Below are 17,686 nucleotides of genomic sequence, written 5' to 3' on the forward strand. Positions count from 1 at the left end.
CTTCTACTGGCAGGGGGTTGGTGCTGGACCTATAGCTCCTGCCCCCCTCTTCTACTGGCAGTGTGTTGGTGCTGGACCTGTAGCTCCAGCCCCCCATCTACTGGCAGGGGGTTGGTGCTGGACCTGTAGCTCCAGCCCCCCTTCTACTGGCAGGGGGTTGGTGCTGGACCTATAGCTCCTGCCCCCCTCTTCTACTGGCAGGGGGTTGGTGCTGGACCTGTAGCTCCAGCCCCCCCCCCCCCCGACCCTCTACTGGCATGGGGTTGGTGCTGGCATTGTTGTGGAGTTCATTGGCAATTTTAAGGCTTCAGTTTCTTCGTACCCAGCAGTGGTCTGATTTGGTTCGCTGTCTTACTGGATTCAACGTCCTCCCAGCGAGCATAAGAAATATTGCCGGAACAACCGTACACATCTTCAAGTGGAAACTAGATTGTTTCTCCTAAGGAGTGCTAGATCAACCGGGCTGTGGTGGATATGTGGGCCTGCGGGCCGCTCCAAGCAACAGCCTAGTGGACCAAACTCTCTCAAGTCAAGCCTGGCTTCGGGCCGGGCTTGGGGAGTAGAACAACTCCCAGAACCCCATCAACCAGGTATCAACCAGGTACACTTTTTTGGAAAGGTCGGTGGAGTGTCTCCCGCTCTCTGCGCCTCTGTGAGGGGGGCCAGGATCGCGGGTTCAATAGAGGATCACGGGTTCAATCACCATGCAGGCCAGAAATGGTTAACATGTTTCCTGTTGCCTTTCACCTGTTGCCTCTGTTCACCAACCAGTAAATATTTATCCAGGAGTTAGGCAACTATTGTGGATTGTATGTTAAGGAAAGTCAGTAGTTGACCTTGGGGAACCCCGATAAACCTAAGAACAGGCTTCCTCTCCTCAAAACGCAACTCAATATCTTGTGGTATGACCTATGAGAGAAAATAAAAAACTTACTGTTAATTGCTTCTGGGGGATCTCTCCAGTGATTTCCTGAACTTTATCCATGATGCTGGAGGCTGAGTCTCCCAGGTGTACGGGGTCAGCTGTGGCACCTGTCTCTGTGGTCGTCATCTCCAGGGCCTCCCTGATGGTCTCCTGCACCTGTCATTACCAACACAAACATTAATGGTGGAACCTGGACTATAATGAAGCATCAGGCTCTGAGTAAAGTAACTGGACTATAATGAAGCATCAGGCTCTGAGTAAAGTAACTGGACTATAATGAAGCATCAGGCTCTGAGTAAAGTAACTGGACTATAATGAAGCATCAGGCACTGAGTAAAGAAACTGGACTATAATGAAGCATCAGGCTCTGAGTAAAGTAACTGGACTATAATGAAGTATCAGGCTCTGAGTAAAGTAACTGGACTATAATGAAGCATCAGGCTCTGAGTAAAGTAACTGGACTATAATGAAGCATCAGGCTCTGAGTAAAGTAACTGGACTATATATAATGAAGCATCAGAATGAGTAAAGTAATTTGACAATATAAGTAATGTTTCTCTACACTGACCACAGTGTAGAGAAACACCAAGATGACAGTTGACTTTATTAATAACAATGTTTCAGGTGTTAGAGCAAAAAATTTCCTATATATAAAGTCAACTCTCATCTTGATGTGTCTCCATGTCAAAAGTGTTTATATAGAGGCAATACTACACTCAGTTGGGTGAGAACAATGTGACCTTCAGCAGCGTACCTTCACTGAGGTGTGGACAGTCTTGACATTTGGGAAGAGTTCCCGGCACTTCTGGAGCCAATCTTCTATCTTCATGCTGCACTCATCAGCTGTGCCTATGGTTGTGTAAACTTCCTGTGGGGTGTTGCCTGTGTCGAGGCTCCCCAACATGGCCTGCAGCTGAGTCTTCCCTTCCTCTTCTTGTGTTGTCATATTCACCACACTGGTATCCTCCAGTTCCAAGAGCTTCATTGCTGACTTGTTCTGCTCTACCAGAGCATAGAGTCTGTCCTGGAGCTGGAGGTGGCAAGTCTTCCAGTCCCCCAGCTGCCCCCGGTACTCCCCCAGCTGGGACAGTACCTCTTCACAGCTAGTAATGAGGCTGCTGATGCTGCTCTTCTGCTCCTGCACCAGGGAATGTAACTTCTTTTTTACTGGTACAGTCTTCTTTTGTGTTAGCTGGATATCTTTCAGTTTCCTAACAAAAGCCTCCACAGCGTAGCTAATTGGGAACTGAGTAGCAGCTGTGGCAGCGTGCTGGGCACGGCAGTTGGGGCAGGTCAGTTGACCATTCTCGATAGCATTGTCAATACACTGGGAGCAGAATGTGTGGCCGCACGGCAGTGTACGAGGCCGTAGCTGATTGTCATCATAATCGTTATAACACACTGAACATTCCTCTGGCTTGTTATCCTGTGGAAAGAATATTTGGTTAAGCTATACGTATTATTACAGTACAGTGTCACCTCGAAAAAAAGTAATATTACAGTGCAGGTACTTTTTTTTACTAATAGTAATTATATAATATTTACATACATTTTTTGTATTAGCTATTCTAGAGCAGAGTTAATATTACTGACAGATTAACATATCCACAGAAGGGCCAATATTTTTTATAAATATATCCCGGAGTATAGGATAATATTTTTAGGTAACATATTGCAGCAGTAGGGCTGCTTGTAAGCCGTACCCGAGAGTACAGACTAACAAAACCCGTCCTTACTTTCTTACGAATAATGGAAGGAAATGTATGTATCGTATGTGATAATGGAGGAAAGATCAAGTATTCTTAGTTTAAGTTGGTCTTAGTCCCTCGAAAGGGAAGACAACGAAGGGAGCACAAGTCCCTCAAGATGCTCACAAAGTAATGAGAGTACTTAAGTGAATTTTCATTGTGGGAGATTCCCAGGTGAGGTATTTGGCTAAAATGTTTTGTGCCAAGGATAGGGGGAACAAGTTAAGGGTTTGCTATTCGGGAGCAGGAATTGGTGATATTGTTAACAACATGAATGATGTTATAACTGGAAATGGGAACAAACCCATTACAATGGGGCCTTGACTTACGATGCTAATCCGTTCCCAGAGATGGATCGTAACTCAAAATATCGTAAGTCGAAGCGATTTTTCCCATAAGAAATAAAGGGATTTGAATTAATCCGTTCCCCACCCTCCAAAATATTAACATACAAATACATTTTATACTGAATACAATGTTTTTTTCTAACTACAATACAGTACCTAAGTTGATCTTACCTTTATGGAGGGGTCTTGATGGCGTATGGAAGATGGTGATGAGTTGGGAGAAGAGTTGTTACTGTTTGGAAGGGGCGTTCCCTTCCATTATCACATCAGGCAGTGATGTTTTCTCTGGGGTACTCTCTCTCCTATGTTTTCCCTGAATACCACTAGGACCTGGTTGTGGTTCAGTGCTTGTTTGTCTCACTACAAATTTGTCAAGAGACATTTTTTTCCCTTCATTTTAACATTTGTCTGTAATGATGCATCAGAGTGTCATTGAATAGGTTAAGGCAATGGCCTACAGCAGCTTGATTTGGGTGAGTCGTTTCAGCAAAGGTTTGCAATTCTTCCCATGCTGCACACATTTTCTTAATTGTTGAGGAAGACACATTCTGTACTCTTGTTTCTGCTCTATGGCATCCTTACATGGGTTTTCATATGTTGAGCCTTACCACTGACTTTCCTGGGACTCATGGCATGATATATAATACAGGTATGTGTGAAATGGACAACTTTACTGCATATTTTGATGAGTCGCTCATGGAGCATATTGTTCAGGAAACGAACAAATATACGACTGATCTCAATGGTGAGGAGTTATCCGATTTTTCATGATTACAGCAATGGAAAGATACGACTTTAGGTGAAATGTATGTGTATGTTGATGAAGCATTGTGTCAAACACGTACTCGACCATTATTGGAGCAAAGACCAAACTATTCCAACACCATTGTTTGGGAAATATATGTCTCGAGACCGATTTGCGATAATCCTCAGGTGTCTTCATTTTGCAAATAATGAAGACCAGACTGAAGACTTCGGAAGGAGAGGCACATCCTGAATGAACTTGTTTGAAAGTCAGAGATTTCTACGTACCAGCTCAGAAGCTGGCGACTGATGAATCCACTGTGCTTTTCAAAGGACGGTCTGCCTTCAAGCAGTATATTCCCTCAAAACGCCTCAGATTTGGATTTAAATTCTGTGTACTCTGTGACTGTGAAACAGGAACTGTGTTACACATGATAATGTATACAGGTACAAGTGTAGACATTCCTGCTAATAACAATCATGGCTTCTCGAGTAGTGTGGTGAAGTCACTGCTTGCACCATATGTTAACAAGAGCCACATATTATACACAGATAACTATTATACCAGTCCCTTGCTAACCAGGTTCTTGCTTGATAATAGAGCTAGTGTGTGTGGCACAGTGAAGGCAAAACAAAGGAAAATGCCAGTGTTTCACACTGCTATGCAGGTTGGTGATTACGAGCTAAGAAAAACTGGTGCAATGCTTTCAGTGCAGTGGAAAGACAGGCGTGAAGTGAACATGTTGACCACCGTTTACGATGGTACAATGGTGGACAGTGGCAAGGTGAACAGAACAACAAAACAAATAATCTATAAGCCTGATTGTGTTTTGGACTATAACATCAACATGCGTTTGGTGGATAAATATGATATGATGGTAGGGGCAGTAGAGTGTGTACAGAAAACAGTGAAGTGGACCAAGAAGATGTTTTTCCACCTTGTTGATGTAATAATGCTGAACAGTTACAATACGTATTTTGTCAAAACAGATGGTAAATGATATTTCTGTGCATTCAATTTTACTGTAGTAACACAATTACTACAGAAGTTTGGCAAAGTAATTCCTGGTGTACAGAGGCCCATTCTGAACCCGGTATTGCACCATGCTCCAACACCCAGGCTCGCTTTCAGGGATGCCTTTTTGACACACAATCTCAGGTTTTTACCACCAACTGGAAAGCGTGCAGTAGGCCAGCGTGTGTGTGTGTAGTATGCTGGTCAACAACCAAGAGGGAACAGAAAAGAAAAATGGTGATGACTTGGTGCACAGCGCGTCAGGTCCCTCTGTGCCATGTCCGATGTTTCAACGAGTATCACAGTCTTGATGACTTCTAAATGTCCAAGACTGGTGCCAAAACATGTAAATACAGAATAAGTGAGTGTATATAATGGAAATAAATCATAAGAAATAGTATATTTTATTGTGAAATAAGACATTTTTGTGCAAATACTTGTGACACTAATATGTGGATACAATATACATTGACAACAGTTTTATGTTTATAAATCATCTTGTGAGAACATATTGAACCACACCAGTGAAAAAAATGGGTGTAAAATACGCCATAGATACTGTAAATAATAACGCGAAAATAAATTCGCGGCAACTCGCGCTCCTTCTCCGTCGCGCCTGACTCACCCCGGGCGCACAGCGGTCCAGCGAAGATCAGGCGTGACGTCATCGACGATCTTCTCGGGTCATTTACGTCCACGGTAAGTGTAATTAAATTTTTTTATTATTTTTCCCGTGCTCAGGGAACACAAATAAAGAGATTAAAAAGAAAAAAACATTTTTTATAATTTTTTTTTTGTTGCGCGTGTGGGTGTTAATTCCATTTGGACCCCGAGCGGTTTGAGGATTAAAGATTCTTACATAGACGAAATAATGGCAGTGTGCTGTGGCTAGCGCTGTGAACATCTTGAACAGCATTCATTCACTGATATTTGAACATTGTACAGTCTTTATCACAGTAAGACTCTTCTGTAATACTATCACGACTAAATAATACCAGTTACATATATATTTTGACATTTTTAGGTGATGCTGTGGTCACAAGCTGAACAAAAGTGCATTTAGCTCATGGTGTGTGCGCCAGCCTTAGTTGCTCACTCAGTACTGAGGCTCTCATAACAGGAATGTTGCCCACGATTTTTTTTTTTATATGGCGTCTGTTTACGAAAGCCCTGAGGAAGCTGATGTGAATCCCATGTAGAAGCGAGAGCTTTGAATGCTACGCTATACCTACGAGTGCCCTGAGACGCCTTGCGCACTACCAATCTAGAGCCTCAAGGCGCATTGCGCAGTGCAGTGGTTAAACAATACAAAAATATTTTTGCTGTTATTACACTATATGCATACATTTTACAAAAGTATCTGCATTTGTGCTCACCATAACGAATACTATCATCACAAAATAATAGCGGTTACATAAATATTTTGACATTTTTAGGCGATGCTGTGATCACAAGTTTAACAACAGTGCTGTTAGCTCATGATGAGTGCACCAGCCTTGGTTGCTCACTCAGTACTGAAAAACTCGCACCCGGAAATGTTACCCACAATTTTTTTTAAATGGCGTCTGTTTACTAGAGCTCTGAGGTAGCTAATGTGAATCCTTTGTAGCCGTGGGACTTTTAAATCTTACGTGGTACTTTAAAATGTATATATACGATGTGCAGAATGGAGGCAGTTAGACCAAAATTGTATATGCAATTTATGCTGTTAAAGGGTAAAGGTGCTATGTGTAGTTTAGGGGGTTAATACAATCAACATAACTGGTTCATAACACCATGATTAATACACTCAGTTTCAAAGCGTTATATGACAAAGAGTGCTGGGAAGACGGGACACCACGAGCATAGCTCTCATCCTGTAACTACACTTAGGTAATTACACTTAGGTAATTACTCACCATCACTGGGTAATGACTATATGATTAATACACTTGCCATCAATGGTTAATGACAATATAATTAATACATATTAATCCTACCCACCCTCCTTACTCATGCCCACCCTCCATAGTACTCAGTGATAAGTACCTAGTGATGAGTACTCACTATCACAGGTTAATGACAACATAATAAATACACCATCACAAGTTAATAACAACATCATGATTAACCCCCAAGCTGCTAAGGCCTATTTGGCTTTTGTCACCCACAGGCGCATAACAAAAAAAAAATACACAAATTAGTTTCTTCTTAACCTGTTAATTTGTGTTCCCTGACCATGAGAAAAATAATTTTTTTTTTTAATTTACTTACCAATGACATAAATGAGTCGACAATATGAGCGATGATGTCACACCCTGCATGCTCGCTCATGTAAGGTGTGTCTTCAAGCAGCCAGAGTTGCCACGAATTTATTTTTGCTGCATTATTTACAGTGTCTAGGCATATTTTATTACAATATTTTTTCACTAATTGTGTTGCATATAATGTTACTTGATGCTCAATGATAATACAACTTGCATACATTGAGTATACACATGCGCACACAAATGTTTTCAATTATGCCATATATAATATGCATTCACATTTTTCATTATTATATTTACACACATCCATGCACTATTTACAGATTTTACAACATTACTACACATTTAGACGTTTTGGAGACAGTTGTAGTCGTTGAAGCAGTTGACAGCACACAATGGGACTGCACACGCTTCACACCATGTTTGCACCAGTTTATGTTGTTATTCTCTCTTTTTTGTTGTTCTACAAACTAAGCAATCATGTTGGCCTATTACACACTTTCCAGCTGGTGGCAAATGTTTTAGTATGTGTGCTTGAAAGCCCTCCATGTAAGTGAGCCTGGGTGTAGCAGCATGCTGCAACACTAGGTTCGTGATGGGTCTTTGTATGCCAGAAATTTCTTTGCCAAACTTTGTTAGTAACTGTGTCACAAGTGTAAAACCAAAAGAATGAAAACTTGGTTTACGTCCAGTTTTCACCAGATACATATTATAGCTGTTCAGCATGCTTATGTCAACAAGATGGCAAAACACTTCTTTCGTCCACTTCAATGTTTTCCTATCACACTCGACAGCACCCACCATCATGTCAGATTTATCAAACGCATGTTTATATTATAGTCAAGAACACAATCTGGCTTATATACTGGTTGTTTCATTACTCGGTTCACCTTGCCACTGTTCACCGTTGTACCATCATGAACGGTTGTCAGTAAGTTCACTTCTCTCTTGTCTTTCCACCTAACAGAGTATTTGATCACTTTTTCTTAGCTGGCAGTCACCAACTTCAAGTTTATTGTCAAACACTGACATTTCCCTTCTTCTTGGCTTTACTGTGCCAACCACTCTAGTTCTATTTTTAATCAAGAACCTTGCTAGCAAGGAAATTGTATAGTAGTTATCCATGTATAAAATGTGGCCCTTGTTCATCCATGGTGCCATCAGTGACTTCACCACACTACCTGAGAAACCATGTTGGTCATTACCGGGAATGTCTACATCGCTAGCAGAATACAGGATCATGTGTAACACGTATCCTGATTCACAGTCACACAGTACAAAGAATTTCAATCCAAATCTGTTTCGTTTGGAGGGAATATACAGCTTGAACCTAACACGTCCTTTGAAAAGCACAAGGGATTCGTTAATCACCAGCTTCTGTGCTGGTACAGTGGCGCCTCGATTAACGAGTTTAATCCATTCTGGCACCAAACTCATCATGTGGAAAACTTGCCTTGCGAAACAACAACAAAACTGTCGTCGAAGGTGGCCGAGAACCAGCGGGAATGCTTGTTAATCGATCAAAAGCTTGTCAGTCGAGACATATTTTCTGCGAGTGGCTTGCACGTAACACGAAATGCTCATAACTGGAGCCGCTCGTCACTCAAGGTTCCACTGTACGTAGAAATTTCTGTAATTTTTAATCACGTCATTCATAATGTGTCTGACTTTCCAAAGTCTATCATCCTTTGTCCGGTCTTCATTACTTGCAAAATGAAGACACCTGAGGAGAATCTGAAACCTGTCTCGGGACATATGTTTCCCAAACAAAGGTGTTGGAACAGTCAAGTCTTTGCCCCAATAATCTGAGATAGAGTGTTTTACACATGTTTCATCAACATACATAGTGCCAAAAAAACATACATTTCACCTACAGTAGTGTTTTACAAACGCTTCAATCGTGAAAATTCTGTTATATCTTTTCTAATGAGATGAGCCGCATGAAGGTTCGTTTGGTGTACAATATATTCCATGAGCGGCTCATCATGAAATGCTGTAAAATAATGAATTTCACACATGTCCTCACCAGTATCAAGGAAAAGGTCTGTAATCACAACATCTTTATTGTCAAAGGCAGAAATTAGAGGAATAAAATTGTCACCATCACTCCACACAAGTACACCTGCTGTCCTGCGAGACGAAACAGCGGCACCACGGTGAGGAATCGTTGCACACCGTGGACCAGGAGCTGAAGCCCGTCTACGCAAAGTACGTGCGCTACGTGAACGTGAGGTAAAATCACGTGAACAAGAGGGTCTTGATTCCTCATGTGGTGCCATGTGGCGGCGCTTGGCTAGGCAAGACGCTGCTGACGCGACAAAATTTCACATGGTAACACCACTGGCACAAGCGACAGGCGAGGTAATACTATGCTCTGAATCCACTTCACTAAACCCAGAAAAAGAGTCACCTTCCTCTGACTCATTGCCCAAAATATCCTCATACTCTAAATAAGCACAAGAACTGTGTGGTCATGGGTGAATTGGAGTAGACACTGGGCAAGGCAGCACTGGTGAGTGTGTAGGCCTTGCCATGGCAGCAGGCTGTATCTTAAATTCACTGTCTGTGCTACTATCATCGGTCATTTGTGTGTAGTCCTTATCAATGTCAGAGTCATCAAAATCACTTTCCTCGCCATCAGAAAATAATTCACTAGTTATTTGCTCTTGAGTAAGTGATTGCGTAGTGCGTGCCCGGGAGGCATTTGACCGTGTGCTCGCCATGGTGACTGCTGGGTAACTGAGGCCTTCCACACGTTAGTGGCAAGAGCTGGATTTTTGCACAAAATGGTGGCTGTTTACTATAGCCCCTGGGCAGCGTATGCCCCCCCCCCCCCCATCCTACCCCACTGGACATTTAAATCTTATGCGGTACTCCATCACGTCATATGATGTGTTGCGCACTTTTGCATAACTTACTCAACACGTCATATGACATGTTGCGCAGTTTAACGGTTAATACATTTACCATCACTAGTTAATGACAACATCATAATTAACCCTCAAACCGCTAGGGGCCCAAATGGAATTCACACGCACAGGCGCAACAAAAAAAAAAATCCAAAAAATTCTTTCGTCTTATAGAAGTGTTCATTTTTGTTCCCTGATCACGGAAAAAATAACAAAAAAATGGTAGGTGGCATATTTTAGCTGCAATAGGGTAGGGAAGTGTGGCAAAAAAGGGGCGTTGGCAGAGCCTTCGCCAGACGAGGTCTACTTCGCCCGAGCTGTCAGACGGCAGTTGCCACAAATATATTATTACCTAATTATTTCAATGTTTCTGATTTTTTCTTAGCTTTTTTGCAGTAATATTATTCCATACAGTGAATTGTGGTATATTTATATTATAAAATGTGTGAACCATCGCTGTACTCAAAATTATGGTGTGCATATTAGTGATTCAATTATTATGTTCATAAAACAATAAACAAATAGTTTTGCTGTTGTTACACTATATACACAGGTTATATATAAGTATTTGCATGTTTTGTACACCATAACGCACTACTAAGTTGGTCTTGTGAGTCAAAAAGCAACGAGGAGTGACCGCCAAACACCAGCGAGCCACTCACTGCCACTCCCTCCCTCAACACCACCTCACTCACCCTCATTCACCTCCCACAATACTCTTTCTGTATTTATTCACTATACACAGACGTTATATATACGTATTTACATGTTTTGTTCACCATAACTGTACATCTAAGCTTGTATGGTGAGTAAAGGCCATAAGACGTAGCTACTCGTCTTATGGGGCCTCGTAGCCTGGTGGATAGCGAGCAAGACTCGTAATTCTGTGGCGCGGGTTCGATTCCCGCACGAGGCAGAAACAAATGGGCAAAGTTTCTTTCACCCTGAATGCCCCTGTTACCTAGCAGTAAATAGGTACCTGGGAGTTAGTCAGCTGTCACGGGCTGCTTCCTGGGGGTGGAGGCCTGGTCGAGGACCGGGCCGCGGGGACACTAAAGCCCCGAAATCATCTCAGGATAACCTCAAGAAGAAGATACTCACACAGTCAGTTGATCGGCGGCCGCCCTCAAGGCCAGACGCACTAATATTTGTCCTTCAACAATATTGTTTGTGATGTTATTACGCTATATACACACATTATATATAAGTATCTACCTGTTTTATTCACCATACCTGAACAAATAAGCTGGTATGGTGCCCAAAGACCATAGTGGCCATCAGTAAACAACATTTCAAGTCGTGCAGACGATGCTCCTCCCTCACCAAAATGGCGGCTCCCAACCTACTCCTCTCGCTGTTATCTCACACTATACACACGTTATATATAAGTACAGTGGTAACTCGCATAACGAATTTAATCCGTTCCATGTTCGTCATGTGAAACGGACGTCATACAAAACAAGTGTGCCCCATGTAACCAGTGTGATGCACTGTGTTTATTGTGAAATTCCCCAGTGTGCATGACATCAAATGTTCCCCAAAATATAATTTTTCTTTGCAAAATGATAAATTACCGTCCCTGAACATGTCTATGTAAAAATAATTACCAAATTCCACTTACTTTGGGTGTGAGGGCATGGACAAGGTGCGCTGTGACGTCATCAGGGCCTGGTCGCCCGTGTGTGAAGCTCCCAGACACGGTCGCGCAGGCCATTCAAGCACCGCGTGTTGCCACAAATATATTTTCAAATATTTTTTCTATGCATTTCCAATGCGGTTTTATTTGTTTCTTTTATCGTATATGATGCATATTTGTGACCTTTACAATATGTATACACTAGAATGTTCATAATTTTCCATGTAACTGTGATACATGTGTCAGTAATGTGTCCACAATAAATGTTTATTGTCACAATATTACGTGGTAAAAATTCACTAAAATTACAATATGTACAGTTTCACATACTATTTACACAGTAACACACAATATTACACACTCATTACTTTGGAGGTGTGTAATAGTCAACGAAGTAGTCCATGGTACACAGCGTGACTTTGCTCTCCTTGCACCAGCTACAGATAGATTTTCGTTTCCTGTTTCATCGTTCTGTGTGCTTGCAAATAACGCACTCGTGTGCACCCTTGGCTTTAGTACTTGTAAGTGGTATGTAGCCAAGCTTGTAAAGCATAAGGTAGTATTGAAACGATTATAGGAAAAGCTCAATTTGTAAGGTAGTCTTGAAAAGATCGCTTTGTAAGGTCCCACACAGGAAGAGATTCAGCTAGCCTCAAAGAGTGTCCATCAGTCAGGAAGAGATTCAGCTAGCCTCAAAGAGTGTCCATCAGTCAGGAAGAGATTCAGGTATTCTTGAAAATATCAATGAACAACACCACCATGGAAGCCGCTAACACTGTTCATCTATGCTACTTGTATCAGATGCATCATCATTGAACGCAGAAAACGATTCATCTATGTATCATCTATATAAATTGGAGATGGCAAGGGTGGGGCTCAGAGCTACAACTGGATACGCTCGCTGTATCATCCTCATAGGTGCTGCATCACTGGCATCCGACCGTTGTGTTAAGCCCTTATTGCGCCTAGCTTCACCAATGTTATGACCCCTCGTTCTTCAAACAATAGGGTCTGAATTGCACCGATTGAGCGCAGTCTTTCAACACCGTGTGGGACAGGTGTTTGAGAGCCAGAGGCACGTGTGCTACAAATGATTGCTCACGCAGTACTAACCCAGCCAGCAGCCCTTGTCTTTCATATTCGTTATAACAAAAGGTTCGTTCAGGGTTTGTCGGGTAGGCTGCTCCATTATGACAATCTTTCTTTGTTTCAAATGTGTTCCATTTGTTTTGTATTTGTCACTTACGTCTCAATAATGGAGCAGCCTACCCGACAAACACTGAACGAACCTTTATAGCATTTGTCCATTTTTCAAATTGTTTCAACAGTTTTTATTTTTCGTTTTTTATTTATTTGAGAAACATGAAGTAGCCGACCTGTAGACCACCGAATGAACCTTTTTGACATTTGTACTTGTTTTCAAAATTCTTCATTTTTTTTATTATTTACGTTTTTTGTATGTAAGAAACATGGAGCAGCCTACCTGCCGACCACCGAACGAACCTTTTGCTATAAGACAAATGAAAAATAAATATTGAACACATTTGAAGAAAGGAAAATGTCATAATGGTTTATTCAGTGTATGTAAGATAGCCTTCTCCATTATTGAGACGTAAATGAAAATTACAAAACAAATGGAACACATTTGAAACAAAGAAAGATTGTTATAATGGAGCAGCCTACCTGCCGAACACCGAACGAACCTTTTTGACATTTGTTGAATATCAGACATTTCATTTCTTTTTTCCTACAAAAACATCAATGCTTTGCAACATCTCAGCAGTCGCCCTTTTATATCCCAGCATCATTAGCATCTTTAAACAAGAACAACATAATTTATGTGCATCGTCGGAGGCGTCTAAGAATGTGCAAGAAGCAGCGCGACCCCACCATGTGGTGTTGACGTTACTCAAACCAGCGTTCGTCATACGGGACGATTTGATGCCGATCGGGCCGTTCGTTACCCAAAATGTTCGTCTTTTGGGGCGATCGTTATGCGAGGTACCACTGTATCTACATTTGTGTTCACCATATCGAACCACTAAGCTGGTATGGTGAGTGCAGTCAATAAATGGTGGCCACACACAGTCAGAAAACGACGCCACAACCCTCCCTCCCACAGCCTTACTCCTTCCTCCATGGAGCACAGCACTAAATATCACCACAATCCTGCTATTATCAGAATCCTGGTCAGTTTTATCACAGTCAGGGGGCTTCAGTAATACTATCACTGCTAAATAATAGCAGTATCATTTATATTATGGTATTTGTAGGCGATGCTGTGGTCACAAGCTGAACAGCGGTGCTGTGAGCTCGTGCTGCGTGCACCAGCCTTGGTGGCTTGCTCAATACTGACGCTGTAACACCCAAGAATGTTGGCCTGGATTTTTTTTCTAGGTGGCATCTGGCTACTATCGGTCGTGGCTGTGCTATAGCTGCCCCTATCCCAGGCGGGGCGTTTAAATTATAGCGCTAGACACGAAATCATATATAAATGATGTGCGCGGTTTCAGTTTTGTCACTGATATCATTTATATATGATATGCGCGGTTTGAGGGTTAAGGGACCCAGTGAATGTGCAGACTTTTCCAAATATGAAAAATAGTGAAAAAATTCCAAAAATCTTCTGTTATTTGGCATCAGGGTCGTGAAAATTTCATTCTAATATGTTTAAAAAGGGAATTTTTACAATTTTTTAAAAAATAAATGCGTGAGCATCTGGTGGCAACCTGTTCTGATAACAACAATAACACCTCCTATTTTCTGGAAATTAAGGTTAATGAGATGCAAGCACCTGTTCGACACACAAAGAAGATGAGTAGTAGTAAAGAGGGTCCACAAAGTGGATATGCCTCTGCTGTCGCTTGGAGGGCCAGATTTCACACATAATAATGAGTTAGTAAGTTGTTATGCTGTATTCTATTATATATCATATAAATACATTGCCCAATGGCAATACTGTACAGTATTTCTTATGTCCCTTTATACAAAAAGCCAACAACCACTTTTTTGTTTTTTGTTTTTACTTTTTTTCTCGTTTGTTTCTATGTGGATTTTGTTGTGACTTCTACATCTTGGAGAATACATATCAGGCACTAAGCATGTGAAGTTTGAACGAAATTGGTTAACATGTTAATCAGCCACACGTGGCCGAAGTTGTGACATTTGTTTTTTTAGCCAATTATTTGCAGAGTTCAAACACTATTCTCTTTGTCTATTTAGCTGGTATTCATGAATGAGGACCAGATGAGGGCCTTATCACTAATAAATGGGCAATAAAGTTATTGCAATATAAGTGTTTCGTTATAATAACATAATAACATAAGAATGACGGTAACTGCAGAAGGCCTATTGCCCCATACGTGGCAGCTCCTATTTATATCCACCCAATCTCATTCATATATATATGTCTAACCTACTGTTTGACAGTTAAGGGACCCAGTGTCTGTTTTTCAGTTATCCCTAACTTATTCATATATTTTGTTATTTGGGGAGGGGGGGGGGGTATTTTTTCGTGACTTCATTTCAACATATATTGCAACCCGTTCTCGCACTTTCGTATAGTCAATATTGACTTATTAAATACGTGCATATGTGACATACTAAACATACTAAGTATACCTATTATAGGTATAGGTTAAGTAATAATTGTAATTACGAAGCAATAAGATGCTTATCTTAACATACTAAGAAGGTTAGGTAAGGTCTGTGTTTTCTATGAAGCTTTTCAAGGTAAACTAGTATGTTTAGTATGTCACATATGCACGTATTTAATAAGTCAATATTAACAGTAAGAAAGTGTGAGAACGGGATGTATATTGACCTACAACTTTCACATATTCGAGTACAAATACCAAGCAATCTTAATTATAACCTACAAGATATGTCATAAATTAGAAGTACTGTACTATATTCAATGTCGAGAACTTTAAATGCATTTTGCTCTATGAAAAACATTTTCAACTTTGAGACTTAATAAAAATTTCAGTTTCTGACCGATTCTCACCATTTTTACATATTATGTATGGTGCTACATAGCCTTCCCGGTTTGATGCCTTCTATTGATAATTACTTACTTACATATTATGTGCAAAGTTCTTAGTGCTAAGGTTCCTAGTGAATCGATTTGTCAAAAAGCCATAACATTTGGAATTTTAAATATTTTTTCGTATAAATTTGGCACATATTTGGATGGCCATATTTAAAAAATGTTTTACAGTAAACTATACTCTAAAACAGTGATTTTCTCACTAGCAATTGAATGTTATATGCCATTCTGAGACCATAATGAATAAAATAACAATTGGTGATATTGTAAGATATTTATAGCAATTTGAAATTGTGAATTTATATATATATATTTTTTTTTTTTTACTTTTTTTCCATTCATGTTGTGATGTTGATTTATAAGGAAAAGTTGGAGCATTTGCCATGAGGATTCTGCACAAAAACTGAGTGTGTATGAGGAAGTTTCGGTGCCCATGCACCAGGCCCCTTAATACGCTCACCGTCACTGGTTAATGACAATACTATCATGATTAATACACTCACAATCACTGGTTATCGACATCAACATGATAAACACACACACTGGTAGTACAGTAATAATAAAATTGTCCTTACCATCATTAATGAGAAGAAGTTGTGTTTGCTATCGTCCTGGGTAGCCGAGCACAGATGGAAGCAGTATTACCTGTTAGGGGAAAATAAAACAAATTTAAGGTTGACTAATTCATTGATATTGACATTGACAATAATGACATTGACTAATATAAGGTATGACTAAAATTTTCCCAGCAAAACATAGAACATATTTACCCAATTTTTTTTTTATTTTTTAGGTATTGTGCTTAGAGCAGAAGGAGGGTGGGCAGGAGTAAGGAGGGTGGGCAGGAGTAAGGAGGGTGGGGCAGGAGTAAGGAGGGTGGGGCAGGAGTAAGGAGGGTGGGCAGGAGTAAGGAGGGTGGGCAGGAGTAAGGAGGGTGGGGCAGGAATGAGGAAGGGGGTATGGGCATGTTCTCAGCTGCCTCCCCTCCCTCTCTGACAGCCTACGTAATATAAACCACGTGCATTAACCCTTAAGCTGCTACAGCCTGGGCTGTAAAAGCTGGGGCTGGGCAAAAAAATATTTGAATTATGTGAAAATTAATACTAAATGTTGAACAAATCTCCAACTTATCGGCTTAATCATCAAGAAAGTTTCACCCCAATGTTTTCAGAAATGTACTTTAGACAATTTTTTTTTTTTAAAAAGAACATTTTATTGATAAGGAGAACAACTCCTATTAACTGGAACTGAGGGTTTTGTCTCCTTTGTTTATTATCTCATTTTGTTGTAACCTCTACATCCTGGAGAGTGCATACCCATCCCTAACAATGTCAAGATAGAATGAAATTGGTCACCAAATAAATCAGTCACAACTGGCAGAACTTGGGACTTTGAATTTTTTTACTGAGTTTTTCAGAGATTTCAGATTCTATTTTCTTTGTCTCTTTAGGCGGTTTTGATGATTAGGGACCAGATTAGAGCTTTATCACTTTTATAAAGTATACATTTTTATCCCCTAAATCATTATAATTACCCCAATATTTTGTTTTTTGGGGGGTTATTTTTTCTTGACATCATTACAACACATACTGACCTACAACTTTCACATATTTGAGTGCGAATGCCAAACAATATTTATTAAAACATATAAGTAAATTAATGAATTAGAACTACCTTATTCATTGTCGATAACTTCAACTTCAATTATCTCTAAAACTAGAGTTTCAACTTTGAGTCAGCTTCAATAAATCCAGTTTCTCACCTATTCTCATCATTTTTACAAATAATGTGCACAGCTGTCTGTTATACAATCCTATTAGAATGGATTTTTCACAAACCCTAAACGTTTGAAGATATCAATTTTTTTTTCTAAATTTCAGGCATAATTCAGATGCCACACTGACAATTGTTTTTACAGTAAACTAAACTGAAAACATATATTCTAAATCTATAAAAATGAAGATCATATATTATTCTGAGAGCATAATAACATCAAATGAACAATTGGTGATAGTTTATATTTTTGCAGCTAATCTCAAAATCTGAAGTATTCAATATTCAATTTTAT

At 40.3% G+C, this 17,686-nt stretch overlaps 1 protein-coding gene across 1 annotated transcript in view; it reads right to left on the reverse strand.

Moving 5' to 3' along the window:
* Nucleotides 1-555: 555 nt before the first annotated feature.
* The window catches only part of LOC138349669 (tripartite motif-containing protein 59-like), a 38,808-nt gene continuing 21,677 nt past the window's right edge, over nucleotides 556-17,686 (reverse strand). The window contains exons 2-4 of the mRNA XM_069337673.1: nucleotides 16,194-16,263; nucleotides 1,680-2,351; nucleotides 556-1,081 (exon numbers count right to left, since the gene is read on the reverse strand). Coding sequence (XP_069193774.1) covers nucleotides 890-1,081; nucleotides 1,680-2,351; nucleotides 16,194-16,199 — 870 coding nt within the window. The 5' untranslated portion in view covers nucleotides 16,200-16,263 and the 3' untranslated portion in view covers nucleotides 556-889. The remainder of the gene's footprint in view (nucleotides 1,082-1,679; nucleotides 2,352-16,193; nucleotides 16,264-17,686) is intronic.

The sequence above is a fragment of the Procambarus clarkii genome, chromosome 38 (assembly GCF_040958095.1).
Source record: "Procambarus clarkii isolate CNS0578487 chromosome 38, FALCON_Pclarkii_2.0, whole genome shotgun sequence".
Classification (NCBI taxonomy): Eukaryota; Metazoa; Arthropoda; class Malacostraca; order Decapoda; family Cambaridae; genus Procambarus; species Procambarus clarkii.